The sequence below is a fragment of the Octodon degus genome, unplaced genomic scaffold, assembly GCF_000260255.1.
Source record: "Octodon degus isolate 3935 unplaced genomic scaffold, OctDeg1.0 scaffold00160, whole genome shotgun sequence".
Classification (NCBI taxonomy): Eukaryota; Metazoa; Chordata; class Mammalia; order Rodentia; family Octodontidae; genus Octodon; species Octodon degus.
The window spans coordinates 410042-434784 of NW_004524736.1; the positions used below are offsets into that span (position 1 = coordinate 410042).

Here is a 24743-nt window from a genome sequence, read left to right on the forward strand (position 1 = left end):
CATCACAAACACAGTGAGTGTCCATCAGTCACCACCCACTGTCAACCCTCCACTCCTCGGAAATGTCTGCAGGCATCCAAGCACAGCGTCTGACTATTCATCACTACAGCTCTTTTCCAAGTAAGCTGCAGAGATTAACTGGGAAGCAGTAAGACTGCTCGTGGCAGCAGTCTCCACCAGTCCCCACAAGTCCCTGCTCTTGAGCACACAGTCTGAGGGGCAGTTTTTTCCTCTCCCAACCTGTTCTGACACTGTGGACCAGTATGTCCAAAGCACTGACTATTAGTCTGCATCTAATTTCCCATTTGAAGGAGAGCATGCTGGAAACATGAACTACTTACACAAAAGAAAGAGCAAAATGTCAACAATATGTACATTCACAAATATAAAAAGATAGGAAACAATCACCATATATTAGTGTAAGAATGAAGAGGACAAGGAGAGAAGGATGAAAAACAAGAAACATGATTTTGTGAGGATTTACGAAAATATCTAAATGAAGTCAAAACCTTAAAAAACATCCTCAATAAGTATAAAAAGATATTACATCCTCATCCCTTGATATGCCATCAATATTCACTTACCTAATTTTAGTTTGTGAATTTCCTTCTTCATTAATTCTAATTATCTATAAGGGCTGTCATTTCATAGCATTTATTTTCTTTGTTAGCCATCTTCCAATGATAAAAGATAAATTTTCTCTATTTTTAAAACATACACAAAATCACATTCTTACTAAGAATTGTTATGACTCTATCATGCCTTTCTATAAATTTAAGATATTCTATACTTAATATTTTTCTTATACCATGAAAGATACTGGTATCCAGTATCCTAATAATTATCTCATTAACATGCATTAATTATTTCTATTTATCTTTAAAAAGAGTAATTTTTTAAAGTGTATTTAGTACAGGACCTACAGGGTTTCACTCCATAGATGGGACTTGTAGTTGATTCTCCTGTTTTCAGCTTCCCAAGTGCTCGGACTATAGGCATGTGCCACCATGCCCAGTCTCATTCTCTGTATTGGCATGCCCCTGGAGCAGGGCTGGCACTGCACACCTGGGATCAAAACCTGGTCCTTGCACCTGACTAAGCAGGAGCTTTAGTCTGCTGAGCTATCTCGCCAGCCCAAGACTAAATTTTAGGAAAGTGAAATGAGGGAATTGCCTCGAAGGATGAGGCCAGAGTGCAATGACTACAATGGAAGTTGGTTAACCTTTATCAAATGCAAAGTCAGACAGCAGCACTTTAGATACTAATAAAATTGGTCATTAGCACTTTAGATAATAATAAAATCGGTCATTTGGGTGAAATTTCATACTATTTATCTTTAGATGATACACTAAAAAGATTTTTCTTTCGAGCTGAAAAACTGATATAGGCTGGGGAGATAGCTCGGCAGTCTAGGAGCCTGCCTGGCAAGCGCGAGGACCTGGGTTCACTCCCGGTACCACACGCAGTCCAGTCCTGGGGTGGTGCATGCCTGTAATCCCAGAGCTGGGGCAGCTGAGACAGCAGGATCACTACAAGAACGAGCTGCACAGAAAGACCCTGTACCAAATAAATAAATAAATAAATAAATGTTTTTTAAAAATAATCCCTACAAATTCAACTGGCATAAATACTTGAATTTAAATACTAGGCAAGATGAGCCACAACCTAGTGCTTGAAGCACTGATACTATTGCAGAACGTAATACCTTATAAAAAGATTGACATTTTGGTTTAAAAACAGCAGGCAAATTCTAAACTTCAAACCAAAATGGTTTTTCATACCCTTCCTTCCACTAAGGAATGCCGACCTTCCAAAAGATGATTTGATGCACTGACAGTAAAGTGGAGAAACACTGATGAAGCCTGTTTTCTTTTGTAGGGTCTCTACTACTTTTTGTTGTAATTTTGTGAAACTTCAAGACTCTCCTTTCTCAAGTAAAAACACTATACAATTGAATCAACTGTATAAGGAAACTTCACTGAGTCGAGAGCAGTTCTGGCTACACACACCAATGCCTCCACCCCACACATCCCACTGGACCTTGCCATATACATCCTCACAAACAGAAACATAATGCGCATATTCAAAGCCCAGTAAACCTCCTTCCCTATTCTCCATAAGTGATTATGTTAGGTGTGGAGCCGGTATGGGAACAGACTGTCATAAGAACTTCAGAGGACCCCCAAATGTAGCCACAGCAGCTGCACGCACAAAGGAGTGTATGTCTGCATACCCAGTGCTATGTGCAAATGACATGAGAATCTGCACTGATACTTGTTTACGTGAGTGAGCACTGCTCTGAGGCAGCAAGACTTGGCTCAATCCCATCTGTGCTTTGCATCTCTAAATGGCTCCAGGTCTAAAAGGAATGTCTGTGAAGTGTACATGTGCACTGTCAAAATGCTGAGTCCTTGTTTTTAACTCTGTAGACTAATGCTTCTCCTTTGAAAGTACTCCTCCCTGGGACTGTAAGGAAGTATAAACCAAAGAAGGTCACCATTGTATTCCACAGCTTTTTACACTAAAATTCTGTCAATACAAAGGAAGGAAAGAAGGCAGAGAAGGTAGGAGGGAAAAAAAGGAACAAAAAAGATTTTTCCATAAAACAAGAGTATCTCAGAAAATAGAATAAAAATCTGTATTAAACAGAATGGTAACAAGAACTTACATGCATAAAAGATAGTCCTGATTCAGTGAAGTGGTGGAGGTAGAATGGCTGCTATACAACAGGAGCACCTGGAAAACTATTACAGGAGGCCGACCCTATTGAGTAATTGAGTAAATCCAGCTGGGATTTAAATTTCCTTAGAAGTTCCCTCTACTAGCCTACACTGTTACAAGACTTGTTCTTGCCAGTATATTTGCATTTAGAAAAAATCATCTTTTAGCCTTTACATCACTATTTTCCAGTCGCATGTTTTTTAAATATTAGCACATAAATGAATCTAAGATTTACGCTTTACCTAGTGCCACACAAAGCCACCATGTACTAAGAATACTAAATGAACAAGAAATAGTTCCTCCCTGCATGAAGTGCAAGTGTTCCTTATCTCACAAACTAATGTTATAATCTTGCTTCATGTTATTTTATGTCAATATTTGCTGGTACAGAGTTTACGCTCCCTAAATAGGCACTGAGTCATGATAAGGGCAGAACTAATGATGCACATGACATTTTCCTGAGCAATTGCCAAGTGACATCTGAGCTTGGCACAGACCAATTTAAAATGGTCTCACACTCTAGCACTGCATTAAATATTTACATTTTCAGAATACATTGTACAAAAACCAAGATTTTATAAATTTCAGACAAAATTTTGCAACTCAAGTAAGCACTTTACCTAAAACTAAATTTACCTAATTTACATAAAACTAAATTTCTAACAATGACTACAGTTTAGTAAAGGGTTTGAATTATATCTAATTATGAAAAGAAATTAGAGTTTGGTAGAACATATTTTAGAGTTTTAAATATAGCCTCAAGGTATGAAATAAAAATAAGTAAAATGCTAAGTACATACATATATTCTACATTAAAGAAGCTAATACAGCACTTTATTACTTCAAAGGAAGGAAACAAAATGAAAGCATAGTGCTTATATTAAGTACATTGTTTCTTGGTCTTCAATTATGGAAAACTACGTTACGTAGTTATCAGTAATTATCCAGGGCTTACTAGGTAATATGCTAAGCTACACACACACACACACACACACATTCCAGCAGTGTGCTAAACTGTGTGTGTATGAATGTGTATATTGCACTACCCATACATATATAAAAATCTCAAATTCTTACATAGTAGTATACAGCAGAAATTAATGCTTGTAGCTTGGAAAAAGGGAAATTATCTTCATAAAAATGCTATAGTGCCTACTTCTCACATCTTCTAGGTCACAGAGCTGGGTGTGAATTTAGTATGTGAATACATTATCTCCATGCTGTATGTTTTTAAAAACACAATCAAGAAGGGGGAAAATTGTGTGTTTTTGAGACAGAGTTTTATGATGCACTTCAGGCCATCTTTGAACTTACTTCATAGCCCAGGCTGGCCTCACAGCAATCCCTCTACCTCAGCTTCCTGAGTGCTGGGATTACAGTGCTGGGATCCTGGAGGATCACTATGGGTGACACTCCAAAAGGAGAACATTATACGTTATTTTGTGATCAGAGTTTTAGTGCTCCTTAACCAGGTAAAACTATGCTGTATCTGCTCCATATGACAGATTTGCTATTGTGTGTGTTTATATCAAATAGTTCCTGAGGGGTGGGGAGATAACTCCATGGTCTAAGCACCTGCCTGGCAAGTGCAAGGACCCGGGTTTGAGCCCCAGTACTGCATGCCATGCTGGTCCCAGAACCCTGAGGCATCGCACCAGCCACCGAAACTGGGCATGGTGGCACATGCCTGTAATCCTAGCAATGGGGAGGCTGAGACAGGAGGATCACTATGAGTCTGAGCTACGTAGCAAGACTTTGTACCAAATAAAAATAAATTTTAAAAAAGTTACTGAATAACACATCAGGATACTGAAATTTTAACTATATATTTCTTCCACAGAAACAGACCCCATGAACACTGTCACAGATTCTACTAAATTTCATTCCAATGACACTTATAATATATGCTGTGCTGTGCTAATTAAAATTATTCTTTTTTGTAAACTAGATGAATAGAAGAAAATAATAAGTTAAAAAAGTATGTTTTCTGAGATACATAGTAGAACAAGAGTTATATCGTAGGGAAAAAACACAGTGATTCAAGATGTACATTCAGATGTTAGGCAGCTTAAAGAGGCGCTAACTCTGAGTGATTGACAGGGAAAAAGAGAAAGCAGCACGGTTCAGAAGTCGGGGATCAGCAAACCAGAGCTCTGGGTCTAATGGCTCCGGCCTAATGCTTGCTTATTATCTTTCCAAACTCTTCAGTTCACTTTTCATGAATACAGTCTTATTAATCCATTTATGTAATATTTAAGTTACTAAATTAAAATAACATATACAAACACCTACAGTTTTGGGAAGACACAAAATTATAAAAGAGCAATTCTTATGAGAACAGAATTCTTGTATGAACACAGGTCCACCAGTGGAAGAAGTGAGAACACTGATCAGTTCCTAGTTGTGAGAGTTCACAGTGATAGAGACAGCATCAACACAGGCTTTATAGATTAGAGCACTACTAAAGGAGCTTTTAATTTAAATAAGTTACCTGTATGAAGATGCCTATTATGTAGCTTAAAAAATTATACACGTCATGTGTATGACAAAGTCTATCCAAGAACACGTCAAATATTTTTCACAACACTAACTGAAAATGCAAGACTTCTGAAGAATGCTGAAGGGTGAGCAGATGCCTTTTAATAAGAAAAGGCAGACAGCAAGGCTTCCAGATTTGTCATTAAGTCTTCTCAACTCACAGCATTCACAGCACATCACTGATCTATCATGTTCACAAAATCAATGCATGTCTTTACCTACAATAAGTATATGGCACTTGTAAAAAATCTCCCCCTTGAATTTGGGACAATGAAATTTGCCTCAGCTTTCTATGTGAAAAGTAAGGATAAAAGTATACCTCACCTCACAGGCTAATTGCTAGAATTAAATACGTGATTACATGTATGTTGCTCCACACAGCACCCACACATACATACTAGCTGGTTGTACAGCAAAGCAGCACCAGCAGTACTTCCAACACTGCTTCTCCTAACACTATTTTCTAATAAGCCTGCAGATGAACTTAAAATATGACCCAACAAAATATGTAATATCTAAAAACACTTAAGCCAAGATACAGTGCCAATCTAATCAAGGATGAGGTATGAGATTGAAAGTACAGATTTAAAGCACAACAGAGAAATTTCTACTAGAATCTCAATTAAGCACTTTTAAATGTGGTGCTGTCAATCTTCAACAAAGCAACTTCTAAAAAACACTTGGGAAACAAGAGAGACTTTTGAAAAGAGAGAGAGAGAGAGAGAGAGAGAGAGAGAGAGAGAGAGAGAGAGAAAGAAATAGCCTGTAATCTGAATTGTCTGATTCATAAAATAAAATTCCAAGACAGAAAACAATGGTGCAGAATTGTATAAAGCCAAAAAGGTCTAATATTATCATGTAACACCTGGGACAACAAAAGCTACCAAAATAAAAAGCAAACTTTTAATTATGTTTTCACAAGACAATAAACTATTTGCCTCATACCTTAATTTCATTCTTTACCAAAGGAAGACGGGGCTAAAGTTAATTTAATCTATTTCCTTGATGGCTCACATCACCAGAAAAGGTGGGGGGATTAAAACACTGTGACACTTCAGCACTGTTACCTTACCTAAGTAGTAAAGTTTCCAAATATGTGTTTACATCATTGATAAAACGCTGACCTTAATGCTGTGGTAATACTTCATATTGAAACTGCTGAGAAAGTATTTAACTACTTTAATACTTTGTATAGCTTGATAAATATCTGGCAAAGATAACAAATGATAAATTAAGCTCTACAATCTTGAGCAATTTACCTAATTTCCTGTCTTTGAGTTTTATGATAAGGGAAAGCTGGTAGTTCATCTAAGCAAGGTCTTTAATCAAGGAAGCATGCATGCATAAATTATGCAATCCACAAAAAAGTCTCCATAAAAGCTGCTTCATCTCCTTTTATCTACTGTCACAGTGTTGTTTTTAAAGCAATCAGAATTTCAGCCGCACTATTCTACTTGTATAATAGTATATTATGAAAGCATTCAAGTAAAAACTACTAAAGCAAATCACTGAATCAAGGTCACATATATGCTATGAACTTCACAAAGCAACTTACTATGCAATATGCGGATAAGAATACTTTCTGGTACACTGGTATAAGGAAATTTCTCTTCACGTTTTTATTATACTGCAAAGGAGTATAGAAGGGAGGAAAAAAACCATACATATGATAGTAAGAAGTACATAGTGACAAAGATTAGAAAGAATGGACTGCATGAGATTATACTTTATGCTATGCACTGAGCAAGTGCAAGTCAACAAGAATATATACAGATATAGCAAGTTATCCAAAGAGCAGCAAGGCTCTCTACTTTCAGGCTGTACTTAAGATAAACAAGATATGAACAAATTTTGAAAAATAGAATATGTAAGACACTGAGCAATAAAAATAAACACATGTGGGCCAGCCAGATAGTTCAGCAGACTAAAGTACCTGCTTAGGCAGAGCGCAGTGGCCGGGGTTCGATCCCCAGCGTGCAGTGCCAGCCCCACACCCAGGGCATGCTGACAAGGCGACTGAGTCTGAACACAGTGGTCCACGCCTGTAATCCCAGCACTTGGGAGGCTAACACAGGCAGATCACTACGAGTCTGATCAGCGTAGTGAGATCCTGTAGGCCCTTACTAAAATACAAAAAATACATAAACACATGCTACAATATGGACGAACACCAAAACTCATTATGCTAAGTGAAAGGCAGAAGCACAAGTTTACATAACCTAGGATTCTACCTCTGCAATGTCCAGAACCTAGAGAAACAGATCGCATATTAGTTGTTGCCTGGGTCTGGTAGGGACTAAGACTGTGAAAGAAGAATAGCAACCTTTTCATGTTATTGTATATATAAAATCCATTCATTTTGTTTAAATTAGCATCAATCCATCCAAATGCCAGCATCAGGAGTTTTTTTGATGTAGCCTGTCAATTATCACCTCCTCTTTCATTCTATTTAACATTAAAAACTGTACTGTATTTTAAAAATTCATTTCCAGTACAACTTGGGAGACAGAAGATATGAACACATGCTCTACCATCTAAGTACATCTTAGGTTGGTTAAAAATGAGAATCATACTTATGACCAGATGTCAGTGAGTCGTGGCCTGTTACGCAGCTCTCTTTGCTAAAAAAATTTTATTGTGATATAGTGTTCATGGCTGGTATCATGGTACAAGGGACACGCAGTGTCAACAACTGCTTTCATGATACAAGATTCATCCGTTTTGTATGCCCATCATTAATTCAGTTTGTAAAGGATAAGATAGGAAATATTTTAGGCATTTTAGGATATAAAAATTCTATTACAATATCAAAACTAGTAATTCAAACCATTTTAAATTGGGGTATGATACATGTTTCAAAATCTGTCAGTCTTGGAAACACATTAACAGAAAGAAGACAAATACTAAAGCCATGAATCCAATGATTGTGTTTATAGGAATGTGAAGAATAGGGAAGTATTGGATATCACAGCCTGCAGAACTGAGGAATGCATTTCTGTTTATGTTACCTAGTCTGTATTACAGCAGCCCAAAGAGATACTCCCACCTCCCTCTCTATGTATATACACATATGTGTATGCATGCAGTGAATGTGTGTGTGGGGGGGTACAATTTCTGAACACATGCTTCAGTTAAAAAAAATACAGAAGGTCTCTTATAATCTCTGAGTAGAAGTCATTTTCTCTATTCCCAACCTAGTGATCCATGGTAGTGAATCCTGTTTCACAGTCAGTCACAGGACCACAAAAATATCTCAGAAAAAATTTGTATCTGTACTGAACACAAACATGTTTTATTGCCATTATTCCTTAAACAGTACAGTGTGACATCCAAATGGATCACTTTAGTATAAGTAATCTAGAAGTGATTCAAAACATAAGGGAGAAGTTTGCTGTTTATGTACAAATACAACTTTGTACAGAACTTCAGCATACTTGGTATCATTAGGAGTCTTGGAACCAATATCTCATGAATAAAAAGGGAAAACTCATGTCATTTATAAATTTTTTATTTTTATTTTATGATTTGAATTAAAATTATATATAATTATTTTATAAGTTGACATCATTTATCATAGCTTTAGAAAAATAAATCAGAACTGAGTGCAAACTTTACATAAATCCTAGATTATTTTCAAATATTTTAATATCCAGAAACTAGTTATTCATACTGAAAATATACTCAATATATTCTGATAAGGACAAAAATGCACTATATTCATAAAGTAAGACACAAAAAGAATAAAATTCACAAAGAAATAATACTACTGTAAAGAAAATCAAGTTTGAGATGAAAAAAATCCTACCAACTAAAAACTCCCTGCAAAAATCCTATAGAGACTGGAACAAAGTTTTGTACAATGATTAAAAATTGGGTAACATCTGAACAGCCCTCTTACAAGAGAAAAATGTATAAAAGGTCACACACTGGGATAAGAAAAATCCATCTTAGTCTTATTTAGTCCAAAGAACACTATATGCAAGTTTACATATTATAAGTGCTCTCTCTATATTTAATAAATATTAGGAAACAACAGATCTGTTACTAACAAAACATTAGATCATTTCATTTTATAAACAAAACAATTCTGTATTATGTAAGCAATATTTGGTTTAAAAAATACAAATGAATTTTAAGAAAACAGGGGTTCATATTTAGCAGACTTTAAGATGGTGAGGCTTCTCTAAATTTTTATTCCTCAAAAAAAACCCTTAATATTCTATAAGCTTTAAAAATATTTGTACCTTAAAAATTACCAGCAATAAAACTAAAGAATATACAACATCTGTAAAGAGCATCTTTAACATATAAGATAGGTTACTATTAACATTCAAAAAGACTATAGAAATAAATGAGAAAAGGACAACAAAATAAGAGAAAATATTTTGATTTTTTAAAAGATATAGAAAGTGGAGGAATAGTATATTAAAATACAAGGAATGTTCACGTATGCCACTGAATATCAAAGTAATTGTTAACTAGAGTACTTTTTGTAAAATCAAATGTTATTAGAAACCATTTGACCTAAAAATAGAACAAAACAAGACTGATACCACTTAAAATCATCTTATTTGTAGTAAGACTTCATGACAGACACAGTACCTGTATCATACAGATCAGTGGTGGCAACCCTACAGCCCTCATGTCGCAGTGTGCTGTCCGTACTACCGAAAGCTCTCAAAGATTTGCTTCTGACACAATCTGAACAAATCAGTTTTTCCATATTTTAAATTAAATACAAAAAAAATTTTCACCTTGACCTAGAATATACTATATCCCACAAAACTACCTTAATTCCTTAAAATGATCCTAAAAAGGACTACTATAAAAGCATAATTTTTTCAATGTACTGAAGAAGTTAACTTAAATGTTCAGCACTAGGTTCTGAATCTGAAAAATTTACTGTTTTACTACAGAAATCTGATAGCTTTTCCTATTTTTAAAGTTTGGAATGTTGGCCTCTTTTTTTCATCTATCAAAGTCCAATCTATTCTGAAAGTTCAGCTCAAACACCAGATCAGTTAGAAATCTTTCCTCTGTTACCATTAATCTCTCCCTTTCTACTCCCAGAGCTGTTAGCTTGTTTCCTCAGTTGTGGTATACAAACAGTTTTGTATTAGCTAGTTGATTATATTTAGGTCTCCCTTCAAAGCTGAGTCTGGCATTTTATCATTACAGACACTAAATCCACTACAATGCTATAGATTAGAAAAAAAAAAAAAAAAAAAAACCCAGAATCTCCAACTGAATGAACAAAAGAACATATCACAACTTTTAAGCAAAATGAGAAAAGTCTGAATTTTATGATAACAATTCAATTTACAACCTAATAAAACATAGAGTAATTCCTTAAATAAACAAGCTAATAATTCACTAGAGGAAAAGGTTATAAATTACAGAGTGACAGGATAAGCACAGAAAAGAAGCAAAAACCTCTAGCTTCATTCAAGAAGTCATTCCTAAATAGCAGAAAGAGAAAGCAACACAAAGGTACAGAGATGAGAAAGAAAAACAGTTCCTTTGCCTCCATCCTTCCAGGTGAAAATGGACAAAAGAACTGGAAAATAGTATGAATCAGCTGAAGAGGGGAAACTGAGGTCAGCTTTTCAAATCATTAAAGAGATCAGCAATGATCAGCCATAGCCTCCATGCCCTCCACGTCTGTAGGAGCCTACCACCTGGCAAAACCTCACCTCACGCATCTAGGGCCACTAATAATGCATTCTAAATGGAGAACATAGTACTGCCTACCCCACAACTTCCACCATTACATTAGGCAAGCTATCATCCATCTTTAAAATATATTCAAAAAACAAGAACTAAGCTAGGTATGGTCACAAAAACCTGTAATCCCAGCCCTCTGGGAGTCTGAAGCAGGAGTATCAAAACTTTGAGCTCAGTCTACACAGCTTAGCAGAACACTATCTCAAATTCGTTTAAAACAAAGTTTAAGAAGTTAGGATGTAGATCAGTGTGTAGACCTTAGGTTCAGTCCCCAGAGCAGTATTAAAAACAAAAAGTATGGACTGATACATAATCGTTCAGAGGAAATCACTGCTAAAAAAACCAACCAAACAAACAAACAAACAAAAAACCCTCCAAACTCCTAGGAAAGTAACTGATTGGCTTTCCTATATGAAGATCATATTAAGTAACCCTGATGAATCAATTTTGATGATAAAATATTTAATCTATGGCAATTCTATAATCCTTGAAGAACTGTTTTCATGGTAAATCTTATTATAATTAAGAATATCACTGTTTAATATATACTGTGGTAACAGATCTGATAGACTTTTAAAAGACTAAAAACTGATACCCTTTTTTAGGACTGACAGTAAGAGTCAAGAAACAATGTATCTGCTACAGATGAAGACTGCTTATCAACATTAAGAAACTACAGTATGCTGCCAGTCACCTGTAATCATTAGCACTTGGTATGACAAGAATGTCTTCAGGAAAATTTTTAATCAAGGAGTAAGGATAGCAAAGTATATCTAATTACCTATTTCACCTTGATGTTAGCATTTATTAAATGAGCTTTAGTAAAATTGTAGCTAATGATATATAACATAATATAAACATATTCCCATTCATCTAATGATAAGTCTGAGTTGCAAAAGGATGATGTTTCTCTACCTAACTAGTTATGTACACCTGGATGTAACTGAGGTGGGGGCTATATTTGTGAAATAACACCACTTTATGTAATATTTTAGAAAAGTGTAGCTGTTCCTACATATTTACAATGGTATTCTCCTGGGGTAATATTAATGAAAAAAAGATCATTTCCTGAAAACAGTATGAATGCTGTCTGACTTTCCTGCCACATCTGCTCCTGCTGAAGGATGAGTTCTGTCAACAGAAATGAAAATGTAACTGTAACTAAAGCTGCAAGATGGATAGTTTGAAAACTTACTGTCTTGGCAGTAGTAGAGAGATCTTGCTGTGTCTGAAACATGGATTTTAAAGTTTCAATGACTATGTTCAGATAAAATTGATCACATTTATTTAATTTAGTACCTCTGAAGAAACAAACACATTGTCTCTGTAAGAACAGATGGTTCATTACCAGCCATGAATTTTTCACTAAGACTGGATTCAACTAAACATATCTGATAATAACATAACAGATGTATGCATAAACTAATAAATATTAGTTCTCTGTGGCTTTCATTTTATGCATGATTTAATAACATAAGAATAAAATATGAATATACTGTCTAATAAATGAAAATAAATAGAATCACCAGTGTCTTTAAAGCAAATATCATTTCATTCTAAACCATTTTAGATTGTTTCTGAAAATGATATATTTGATGAACAACTTACTCTTAAAAGTTTCAAAAATAAGAATTAACATACCAGGTACCAAAAGTTTTTAATTATACCATCTACTAAGCTAGATGGACACTATTAACAGTAATGTAGCTTCTCCTAAACTTGGAAGGGCAATCAAAGTCAACCAGGTAAAACTGAAAACTTGTTCTTTAAGAGGCTAGATCACAGTGATTATACCATTGTACCTAATACCCAGAAAGGACACATGCACAATTTGAAGAAAACTTTTAGAGTGAGAAGAGACTGTCAGAATGAAATGAGGAGTCTATACTGATGGAGTGGAAGAATATAAAGTTTGAGGAAAAATAAAGTTGGAATCAAAAGAACTGAGAAAAATTTATCCATTTCTTTTAATTTTTTGACATAGGGCCTCACTACGTATTCTAATCTGGCCTTGAACTCAACATGTAGCCCAGGATGGATTCACACTCCAAGTGAAACTCCTGCCTCTGCCTCTAAAATTCTGGGATTATAGGTGTGTCCTGTCATGATTGGCTGAGAAAAATACATTCAAATAAAAATATCTCTGCTTACATTTGATGTTTAATGTTTTCCATTCTCCTCTTGTTTTGACGGCTATATTTTAGTATACGTTTTTAGTGTATAATGAGGATTTTCCTGTCTTAAGGATTTTCCAGACTTAATCTGAAACCCATGTCAAGTTTATCTCTAAAGAGGCCTTCATAAGGACATCTTCAGAAGGTATCTTTTATATTGTGCATTACTAAAGTGTGCTGACCACATGAAAATGAGATTCCTCCCATTCACCACACTCAAGAATAGATTCTCAATTTATTCTAAATAAAATATGCATATATTAATCTTTATAAATAAAACGGTGTAATAAGAACTCAATGAGAACATTACTGCATTCCCAGCATGACCATAGCTCCTGACACACAGTACATAAAGACAGTATTTCAGCAGCAGCAGCCATGACTTCACATTTTTAACATCTCTAAAATAAGGGTTCTATTTTTAAAAAAGGATACTTATACCTGGCAGTATTTTCTGTTCTTAATAACACCTAAAATAGTGCCTTTAACCAATGATAGTGTTTTAGAAGAGGTGAAATGTGGGATCAAATTGAGAAATGTGCTTTCCTGCTTTTTTAATCATCTCCCAATAAACTGAAGTCCATGGTTTTTGATTTGTTCTTTCAGCTGTTTTTCCCTAGTCTTACATTATCACATTGCAAGCTATACCTTACTTTGAAAACTACCTAGGTGTGTAGGCCAAAACTCAGTTAGAAGTCTAATCTCAACATTATAATTGCTTCATTTATCTTTTTTAGGGGGTGGAGTAAAAAATATACAACATGATATTTACAATCCAAACAAACTTCTAAGTCTACAGCACAGTGGTGTAGAGCACATCACTAAAACATTCTCATCATGAATAACACAAATTTTCTATCTACTATAGTGCAGGTATCCACTTCTCTCCCCGCAGACCCTGGAAACCACCTCCTTTCTACTTTTATGCAAAAACTGATACAGATTTCTCATATCTGAATGACTTATATGGTAGGACTTCCTTCTTTCTGGAAGCAGAACAATACTCCACTCCATGTATATGCCACATGTTCCTTTTCTACTTAACGCTGACATTTAGTTCTCTGATACAGGTTGTCTGTGGTGAATAATTCTACAGTGAATATGGGAGCTCAATATCTCTTTGAGAGCCTAATTTCAATTCTTTGGATGCACAGATATGGGACTACTGAACCACAAGGTAGCTCTATTTTTAAGGAACTTAATTTTTTTTCTACAATGGCTGTACCACTTCACAGTCTTAAAACAGTGTATACAAGTTCCAATTTCTCCATATCCTAGCCAGTTTTTTGTTTTTTTTTCTTTTTTGCACCAGGGATAAAACTCAGAACCTTGCACTTGCCAGGCAGCTGCTTATGCCACTTAGCTATATCCCTGGCTAACAGCTGTTATTTTGTTTTTGATGGCCACCCTAACAAGTATAGAGGTGATACACCATTGTGCTCTTGATTGCCACTCTCCAATGATTAATGACACTGAGCATCTTTGCACATTTTATATTTGATTGACTTCTTTGGAGAACTGTCTACTCAAATCATCAGATTTTTGACCAAGTTATTATGTTTTTGGTTGTCTTTAACCTTCGTATTTTTGGTCTTGTTTGGTTTGTTTGCGGTCTTTTGCTACTCAGTGGCACAGTTCTTTTTATTTTCTGGAGATTAACCCTTTAGATACATGGTTTGACGATATTTTCTCCCACTCTAGGTACAGCTTTTACACTCTATTTCCTTTGCTTTTATCTGTCTACTTTTGCTTTTGCTGTTGTACATTTACTGATATCTAAGAAACCCTTTCTAGGTCCAATGTTGAGAAACTATTTCCCTATGTTTTATTCAAGAAGTTTCAGTTTGGGTGGTACATGTTTAAATCCTAATCCACTCTGAAATTGCTTTTGCATGTGGATATTCAGGATTTTCAGAGCCATTTATTACAGAGACTATCCTTCCCTCTCTACACATTACTGGGATCCTGTTGATAATCAGCTGGTTACACACTATAGCTTATTTCTGGGCTATTCTGTTCTACTAGTCTGTACATCTGTACATCTTCTCCTATTCTTTTATGTTTGGTTGAATTTTTGTAATGATAATTGTTGATTTTTTTTCTCATGTTTTGGTGTATTTTCCTGTGATTAGTGGTTTAGGTGAAATACCTTGTAGTAATAAAAATGCATCTTAAGCTTATATAAAAACTTCAATCACATAAAAAAAATTCTACACCTTTAGCTTTTCCCTCACTATAAATTTTTGATGTTACTATTTATATCTTTTCTAAACATCTGTCTTTTAACTTTGGTACCAGAGTAAAAACGTGATTTATGTAGCATTATTACAATATTATAGTATTGTCTAATCTATATCATTAGATATATCCACTATAGATACATTTGCTAGCAAATTTTAACCTCGCAAATGCTTTTGTGTTGTTGGTTGCTAATCTTTCAAAAATTTTTTTGTATACTGAGACTCCAGAATCTTAAGAGTGTTTGTTTCATAAAATAAGACAACCAGAGAATATGTACATGTTTTTGGCAATTATAAATAAGAACTGAACTTCTGTTCTAATAAGTCTTAAGCTACTAATGGAGCAGTGTTCTGAAACCAATAATTAAATTCTAATCCATATAACCTTTACCAAATTTAATACCTACCAGTTCCTTTGCTTAGATATGGGGGCTTAAAGAACTTCACAACACCATAGACATTTACTACTGTACCACCCTTCAGTTGATTCAAGGGTGTATACGTATAATTTGTCACTGGAACCTGAAAGAAAAAAAAAAGAGTGGTTACTTATTAAATATTTACATTTTAGGATCGTATCAGAATCATGCTTATAAATCAGCAAATCTATATAACCGCATTTTCTCCTTTTAAGTGTCTAAAGGAGACATAGTCTGAAGAAAGCAATTCCCAGAATAGAAATATTACTTTATAAACCAAATATTTGCTTTAGAAATAAAAATTCAGGGCCCGCCAGATAGCTGAGCAGACTAAAGCACCTGCTTAGGCCAGTGCACGGACTAGGGTTTGATCCCTGGCGTGCCATACTGCCCTAGCCCCCGGGTGTGCTGAGGCAGTGAACGAGGCTGGACATGGTAGCAAGAACCTGTAATCCCAGTGCTTGAGAGGCTGAAAACAGGAGGATCACTGAGTCTGATCAGTGTAATGAGACCCTATAGACCCTGTAATATAACTATTCAAAAGTGGTGTAACTAGCACACCAGCCCATAAAAGCATCATACCCCTATAATTTAACATAAACATTTTACTACTTCAGTAAGAAACCAGAACACAGAATATGAAAACATCAGCAATTAATGAATAAACTAAAGCAATAACAGGAAATGTTTTTAAAATATGTATATGTTCAATGTCTAAGAAAACAGTTTAAACAAAAGGAAATGACTAGGTACAATGAAACATTTCTGAAAGCCCTGGAGAGGTAAATAGAATACTGGTCTTATTGATAAAGAATTTTATGTCTTATAATTTCAGAAAAAAAAAGTTTTATCTAGAATACTCCCAAGATATGAAAAGGTTCTAAGTAATTAAATCAATTTAGTTATCTTTTAAATTAGTACTTCCTAACTTTTGGGGCAAAGAAACCAAGAGGATGACTAATGTTATTAGAAAGAATTCTTAAAACAGCTTGTATGTATTTTGGGTCTGAGTTTTCTTTTTTAATGTCACCTCAAAACTTAGACATAATTTCTTTCACTTTTTTTCTATACTATTACAAAGATTATACTGGAGCACAAATAATGCTAGGTTCTGATTCCTCAAAAGAGATAAGGTGAATAAATATGCAGTAAGAGGAAAGAAAGATCAGTTACTGAAATAACGGTGTTTGAATGTGGCAAGAAAAGAAAAGGTTTACAGGGCTGTCTCATCACACAGACAGAAACACTGCACTGACTATGAGAAGGCTTCAGTGGTGGTGGGGTGGGGGGAATCCACCAAAATCGACCAGCCTATACCCAAACAGAAAATAAGGCTAACATTTGAGAGATAAAATTTTAAAACTTAAAAAAAAAATTGTATTTTTTAATGAAACTGATTCAAGTCAAGCAAAGAACAGGACTTAGAAATCTAATCAAATCTTAATACAGAAAAAGCCAGTAGCTCATCAATGAAGAAAGAATAATGGCCAGCTTAAGAAACAAGAAAGAGAAGATGTGCATCTCTGCTGGCAAAATAACTGCACCCATTATTCCATTCTTGTAAGTATCTCTAATTCACAGATGACTAGGGAAGACCAGTACAGCTCAAGAAGATTAACCACTATAATCATCCATGTAACTTGCTAACTCATGACCAAAGAAAACAACTTAACTATTAAGTTGGCTCTCCATGTAAATCAGCTAATATGTTTATATATACCAGCTAAGTTTTATTTGTCATTATACTTTTCTCTACAAATTATCTCTGCTTCCTAGGCATTCCCTCACAAGTCTGTTTAATGTGCCCTTGAGTGAGCAAGATTATGGAGGGACATTCAATCAGTTTTAACCTAAGAGATAAATATATGCTGGGAGGAGCTAGGACGAGGAGGTGACATAGCTTAAATATGATGCAGTCTTGTGAAGATTACGTCCAGAGGACTTGATACCTACTGCAGCAATGTTCAGAGGTAGAGCCGAGGAAGATGACTGGATTATGAGGATGCTAACTTTATCAATGCATTAATTTATTGATGAGCCCATTAGCCAAATAACCTGGGGCCTGGTTGGAGGAAGTAGGTTCCTAAGGGCATCCATTTGAAGAAAGTATCTCTTTCTGTATGTTCAGCTAGCCCTGGCTCCTGTGAGGTGAGCAGCTTTCCACAGCCATGCCCTCCTGCCAGCATTTTCATTCCATAATGTTTATGCCTTGAGCTAGAACGGAAATATCTGAAAACATAAACCAAGTGAGTCAAAATAATAAGGCTTATTTCCTTATTTCCTTTAAATTACTTTTCCTTTAAATTGTTTTTCCTTTCCTTAAAATTTTCCTTTAAGTTGTTTTTCTCTTAAAGTTGGTATTTGGTCCCAGCATCAGTAAGCTGACTAACACTGAGAAAGGAGAGTCACAAGCAAAGGCTTCCTAAGGCAGTAACAAATACAAATATGGAAGGATATGAAACAGAACAGCACTTACAAGAGATTGTACATATTACATAACCAGAGATCTGAAAAGTTTTAGAATGTTTATGCAAAAGATTTGCTTTCTACTATCTATGACAATAAGCATATATTTATTAATAGGCATATCTTTATTATACCCTCTCAACTCTGATTAAAAGATCTAGTTTCTATAATGGCACTACTTGGTGAAGTATTTTATTACCCTACAAATGTTTAAAAACTAGAACATTACTGTCCAACAGAACCTTCCATGACAATGGAAATACTCTATGCTGATGCTATGGCAATTAAGGAATTTAAATAGGACTATTGAAAATGAAAAGCTGTACTAACTACACATGACTAGTTGCTACAATAATAGGTTATGTCCACAGTCACTTGGCATAAGATATTAAAACATGTTCATGAAAAAACTATGAGTTTATGATAAACTAAGGATAATCTGATAGCACTTTCATGAACCATGTATATCACAAGATCCATATTTCACACAGACATGCATATTTTTTAATGTTCAGTTAGTTGAAAAGAAAGCCTATTATAGAATCAGTCAAGAAAATGGAAGTAATGTATTAAATGAAATGTGACTTACATCATGTGCAGGAAGTAAACCAGTGGCCAAAAATCAACTACAGTAAGCAATATCATATAAAAATAATGAGAGAAAATACACTAAGCAGCATAAATTAAATTCATTAATTCCTTTAGGTTTTCCTTCCTTTCTTCAACAACAGACCATGAATTATACAAGGAACTGAAACTAAATCTATAAATAAAACAGAATCAATCCCTATACTATGGAAAAGACAAAGACTTATATAATATTGCATAACCAGAGATCTGAAAAGCTTTCTTTTCAGAAAAAAGAGTAGAGATGATGTAACAGGCTGCCTTAGAAAGTCCCTTTGAGGGGCTGGATATTAATGATGTGGAAGAACATTTGCACAAAGAGTCTTTCCTTAAAAAGGTAAAGAAAGGAACCAATGAAGCATAAAACAGAGCTGGAAGTGTTCTAAACAGAGAAAACAAATTCAACATTTGAGAGTCCAGAATAACTTGGCCAGTGAAATGCTTTTTAAATGCTGAAGATAGGACAAGATAAAATTATTGTCCGAAAGTGGTTTGAAAAGGTCATCTTTTTATTCCTTGGAAAATACAGTAATTTTCCTAAATTCTAGAAGCACTCTGGTTCATGGTTATACTAGTCTCTTAGTAATATATTCTGAAGAAGAAGAAAATAATTCTTTTCAGGGAAACAATAAGAACCTCATAAACAATAACTGGATGTTTTATTGATATCAACTAAAAGTTTCATGTTCAGTTTAAAAATGCAAAATGAGCGTCCCAGAGCCAGAAAAAAAAGTCCAATAAAAATATACGAGATTTCTTTAACTTCAAATATCCAGACTCTATAGAAAACTATTGTTTTGGTCACTTTTTCTTTGCTGAACAAAAACACCATACATCTGAAGTTAAAGGAGGAAAAGTTGATTTAGCTCCCAGTGTGTAACTGGCTAGCTCCAGGGCAGGGTGGATGGCGGACAGGCACCACAGAGAGCACCAGGTCATGGCCAGCAGAAGGTAATAAAGCCGCAAGGGACACCCTCAGCTCTGTCTATCCTTTCTATCCTATCCACATTACTGAGGGCAGGTGGCACCCAGACCTAGAGCCTCACACTGCACTGTATCAATTTCAGTGTCGCATACTCTAGATTCAGCCACCTCCGAAAAAGCCCTGCCGATGATCGCATGAGGCTCTGGGGAGCTATTTAAAAACCCAACAACTATGTTTTTGTCCAAGTTCTAAGGCTTCTTTAGTTCTGCTTTATTTCTAGGTTCACAGATATATCAAGTATTTAAAGTTGATCAATCTAAAACAATTTTGAGGAATACTAATATCTAGGATTAATTCACAAATTCTCACTTTTAAAAGTACATCAACTTTTTATTGGTCAGTTTCTCCAAACAAATTTTAACTACACTATTAGTCATAATTTCAAATTAGGGTCTTAGAGTAACTGTTAATTACAAAAAATAAATCTTTATACTATTCTACCATTAAAAACTACAGGTTTAAAAATATAAATAAGACACTGTATTAAACTTTATAAATATATCATCTTCTTTAGTTTAATTCAGCTACAAATAACCTGTACGATGTCAAAATGGGAAACTTTCTACTGCACTGACAAAACAAAATTTTATAAATGTGTAAAACAATTATTTAAAAAAGCAAAATGTATCTATAACAAGTATAAAAATATTTTTTTGAGACAGGATCTTGCTATGCAGTTCATGTTGGCCTTGAACGCACTACGTAGCCCAGACTGCCATCAAACTCAGTGGTCCTCCTGCCTCAGTCTCCTGATTGCTGAGATTATAGGTGTGCACCACATCTACCTAAAAAATTTATTCAAAAATCTTGCCACATCACAATTCAACAATCTGTTTAAATACAAGCTGATGAAAAACAATAGAAATTAATTCTGATAGAATATAAAATTAATAAAAATCTCAATGTTTTCATGAGTATATTTAAATTTTAATTTTCTTCCAAAATATAGCTTATGCAAAATATGAGCAGATATTTTATTATTTTATTATTTTTTATTTTTTTGTATTTAGGATACGGTATACAGGGTTACAGGGTCTCACTGTGTAGCACAGACTCATAGTGATCCTCCTGTTTTCAGCCTCCCAAGAGCTAGGATTATAGGCATGTGCCACCACACCCAGTCTCAACTGCCAACTCAGTGCACTCCAGGGGTGGGGCCAACATGGCAGGCCGGGAAATCAAACCCCCGGCCTTTGTGCCTTGAGAAGACATTTTAAACACAGAATAATCAGATATTAATTATAGTACTAGGTAAATATATAACTCCAAAGTAACACTATCAGATACAGAAAAAGATTACTTTCCAAATGGTACTACAGTACTTCAAACTCAATTACAAAAAAAATTAATTCAAAATCAAAGTACAAAGTATATACAAATGTGTCCATATCTATGTGTACATGTATGCAAAGGTATAGGAGTAAGAATCTAAAATAAATATTGTCTTACCAAAGACATTGATTCTGTGGCAAAATCTCTTACAGATTTAACAAAACCCTAAAAAAAAAAAAAGAAACAGTTTGCTTGTATAAAAACTACATCAAATGTGATCACAGTAGTAAAATCATATACTTAACTACACAAAATTCACATTTACTGCAAAGGCATTATGTGTTACAGGTTTCACATTAGATTGACATACAAAGTCATCAGAACTACAAGTAAAAAATAAAGAGATGTAAGTTCAAATGGACTGTGCTTTAAAAAATAGACAATAAATTTTAAGTGTGTCAATACTCACTTCTCAGGACAAAATGTAAAAGAGATTGATCAGTCCAAAGTAAGTAGAAAATCTGAGTTGATGTTCAGAGATTTTCCTGTATAGAACCCTGGACTTTTTCAAAAAGAAAAGGAAAAAGATAGGTAGTAGTAATCACTGTAAACCTCACCAATATTCAATCTACTGTATTAAAACTGACATCAAACAGGACTATTCTTACCTCTCCTAATGCCTTCATGCATACTAGGAAAAAAAAAAAAATCAGACAGATGTGGGCTGTAGGTTCATGGCTTGGCCCAACTTAACCTAACAGTCTGACTAAATAAAGGGGTGATTTTCAAGTGTTTATAACAAAAAACAGTTGAACAGAAAAGAGCCAATAATCATTTTTACAGAGAATAAAATAGAAAATTCATTTTACTTATAAAGGTATACCATTTTTAATCTAAAATAAAATCAAGTATACTAGGAAAAGTGCATGATATTTTTACAAAGAGTAGGATGAGGTAGTCAATATCCATATAGTTCAGCAGGCTTCTCTAATAGTTTTATGATAATAATATTTTCAACAATAGACTGCATATATGATGGCAGTCCCATAATATTAGTCTACCTAGTAACATAAACGCTCTCCAAGTTTCTGTAAGTGTGCTATGACTACACAATTCTCAGAACATTTCCCCATCATTAACAGACTCATGACTATCATCATTAAAAGATGCATGATTGTATCTATAGAGAAACCTTCCTTTGTATTTGGAGTATTTGTAAAGGAATCTTTTTTTCTTTTGGTAGTATACATTTATTCAATTGCTAGGACTCAGAAAACGATACCCCACAATAAATCTCTTTGGACTTCAAACTGAGGACAACTAGGGACAACAAAAATGTCTTTCTCTGAGGTTCCATTACCTAATTAAAGACCATGTCTCCCAAAGAGGAACATGACTAGCTTTTGATATTCTTATAGCAATTCCATTTACCAAGCATGATTAAATGCTTATCATGAGAAAGTGATTAAATGCCAGACAAGACAGCCAGCACCCAAAAGAACTCTGTGTTGGGATACTCTGTTGTTCTGACTCATTCTTGTTTCTATAACCATTGGCTTCTCCCTCCCCTTCCTTTCCCTTCCCTCCCCTCCCCCTCTTTCTTTTTCTTTTCTTTCTTCCTATGTATTTGGTACAGGGTCTCATTATGAAGCTCATAATGCTCTCTTCTTTCTTATGAAGAGAGTACTTAAGTTCAACTATCTGGTGCTTTTTTGAATATTTTACTGCGTAGGATTCCTCTGAATGTATGGACATTAATGAATTTGCTTTTTCTCCTGTTAATCTGCTAACTGTCCATTTTTTTTCAGCAGACGACTGACCCTTCACTGAGAAAGTTTGAAGTAAATAAAGTAATTCAGCCAGACTAAGTAGTTTCTGTACAGATTTACATAAATACTACTTCTATCTCCTTTTTAATTCACTGAAAAATAATATAATGAGAGAACTGAAGTTACACTTACATAAAGAATCGAAGTCTTCAAATGTTTTCAGTGTTTACCATCTTACAGAAGAGATGCTGACAAAACAGTAAATCCAGCCACTGCAATAGTGTTCTGCATAAGAAAAAAGTAATCAATCACTAAATACTAATAATTTGGAATGTCATATATCTTTATACTATTCTTATATTACTTAAAAACAGAAATTACTTCTATAAATGGAAAACTGGTTAATCTAAACTGCTTTAATGCTTACAGAACATATGATTCAGATTATCACCTCCTCTGAAAGTCATCACCTACAGCCAGTGCAGCTGTAGACACTACAAAGCTCCACTTCATGACCCAGAAAAATACTAAGTAAATCACTTGAAAGATCTTATTGAGACATCAAAGCTCAATGTTCATCTCAGTTTATGTAAATATGCTGTAACAATACAGAATATCCCCATGGAGGTGCAGTTCAGAGCTTGTGGCCTCAGTCATTCTTGGATTTTTCCTTAGAACCCAACTAAAAATTGCTCACTGAAATCTGCAATTTGGCAAAACTGCAAAAAACACTCTGCCACTTTTTCATTGGTAGGAAGTTTGCAAGTAGCCAATCAAGAGCATTATTCTCTTTTTCTTGCTGCTTACTGGCTGCTGCTTTATAACCCATCTCTCCACGATGCACCAGCACTCCCGCATCAACAAGGCTTCTGTACCACATGTAGCTGTCTTGAGTGTTCCCAGTTTTGGTCTTCTTAGATCCCTAAAATGTTGTCAAAACCCCTGCACCATTTAAGGTTTGATAATACAGTATTTTATTAGATAGCATACTTAGGGTTTAAAATATAAAAATTTGCATTTATAAGCAAATTTGACTCTTACTATGTCTGGAATATGCAGGGGGTCTTTTGGGTTTTTTTTTCAATCACAGATGCTTACAAACTTAACCCCTTTGAATTTCAGGGGTCCATTATAAACACATGGAAGAGAAACACACAATTTAACAGTAATAAAAAATAGAATTTAAACTAGGCATGATGGCACAGATTGTAACCTCAGCTTTCTAGGAGGCTTAGGCAGGAGGACTGTAAGTTCAAACCCAGCCTGGGCTGCTTACTGATTGAGACCATGTCCCTAAATAATTGTTTGGGGGCGGAGGGGGGTTGAGGTTGTACTTCAGTGCAAAGGCCCTGAGTTCAATTCCTAGTAGCCACCTCCCCCAAAAAACAATGGAATTTAAATCAAACCAGATCTTAGAGTTGACAGACTGCATTGTTGGGGGGATTATTAATGTAAAAGCCATATGTAACTACAAATCTGACACATATGCACACAAATCCAGGGTAGGAAACATACAAAAGAACTTTCCATTTCCATTACTCATCAGTAATAATACAGACTTTCAGATATATTTATGTATACATATGCAGGATAATTTGGATAACTGTACTCCCAATCTCTGGTCTTTTGAAAGCAGCAGTTAATGTTTAATTTTTTTTCTTTTTATTCTTTTCTTTTCAATTTCTTATAACTTTTTTTGTTCTTGTTTTAAGCCAACTTTGTACACTTATATCTGGTAACCTAAACAACTAATCTGAAGATAACATCATGCAATACAGCAACCACAATTGAACTATTACTTTGTCCAA

General features: G+C 34.8%; 1 protein-coding gene across 4 annotated transcripts in view; it reads right to left on the minus strand.

Moving 5' to 3' along the window:
- Positions 1–24743, minus strand: part of Pot1 (protection of telomeres 1) — a 103768-nt gene that overhangs the window by 50179 nt on the left and 28846 nt on the right. Inside the window, exons 2-6 of one of the 4 annotated variants that reach the window (XM_023702886.1) lie at positions 23128–23220; positions 21835–21857; positions 21636–21728; positions 21344–21391; positions 15805–15919 (exon numbers count right to left, since the gene is read on the minus strand). In XM_023702886.1, the coding sequence (XP_023558654.1) occupies positions 15805–15919; positions 21344–21352 (124 nt within the window). In that variant the 5' untranslated portion in view covers positions 21353–21391; positions 21636–21728; positions 21835–21857; positions 23128–23220. Of the gene's footprint in view, positions 1–15804; positions 15920–21343; positions 21392–21635; positions 21729–21834; positions 21858–23127; positions 23221–24743 lie in introns of those variants that run through there. The other 3 variants (XM_023702887.1, XM_004642706.2, XM_023702888.1) reach the window with 3 other exon arrangements.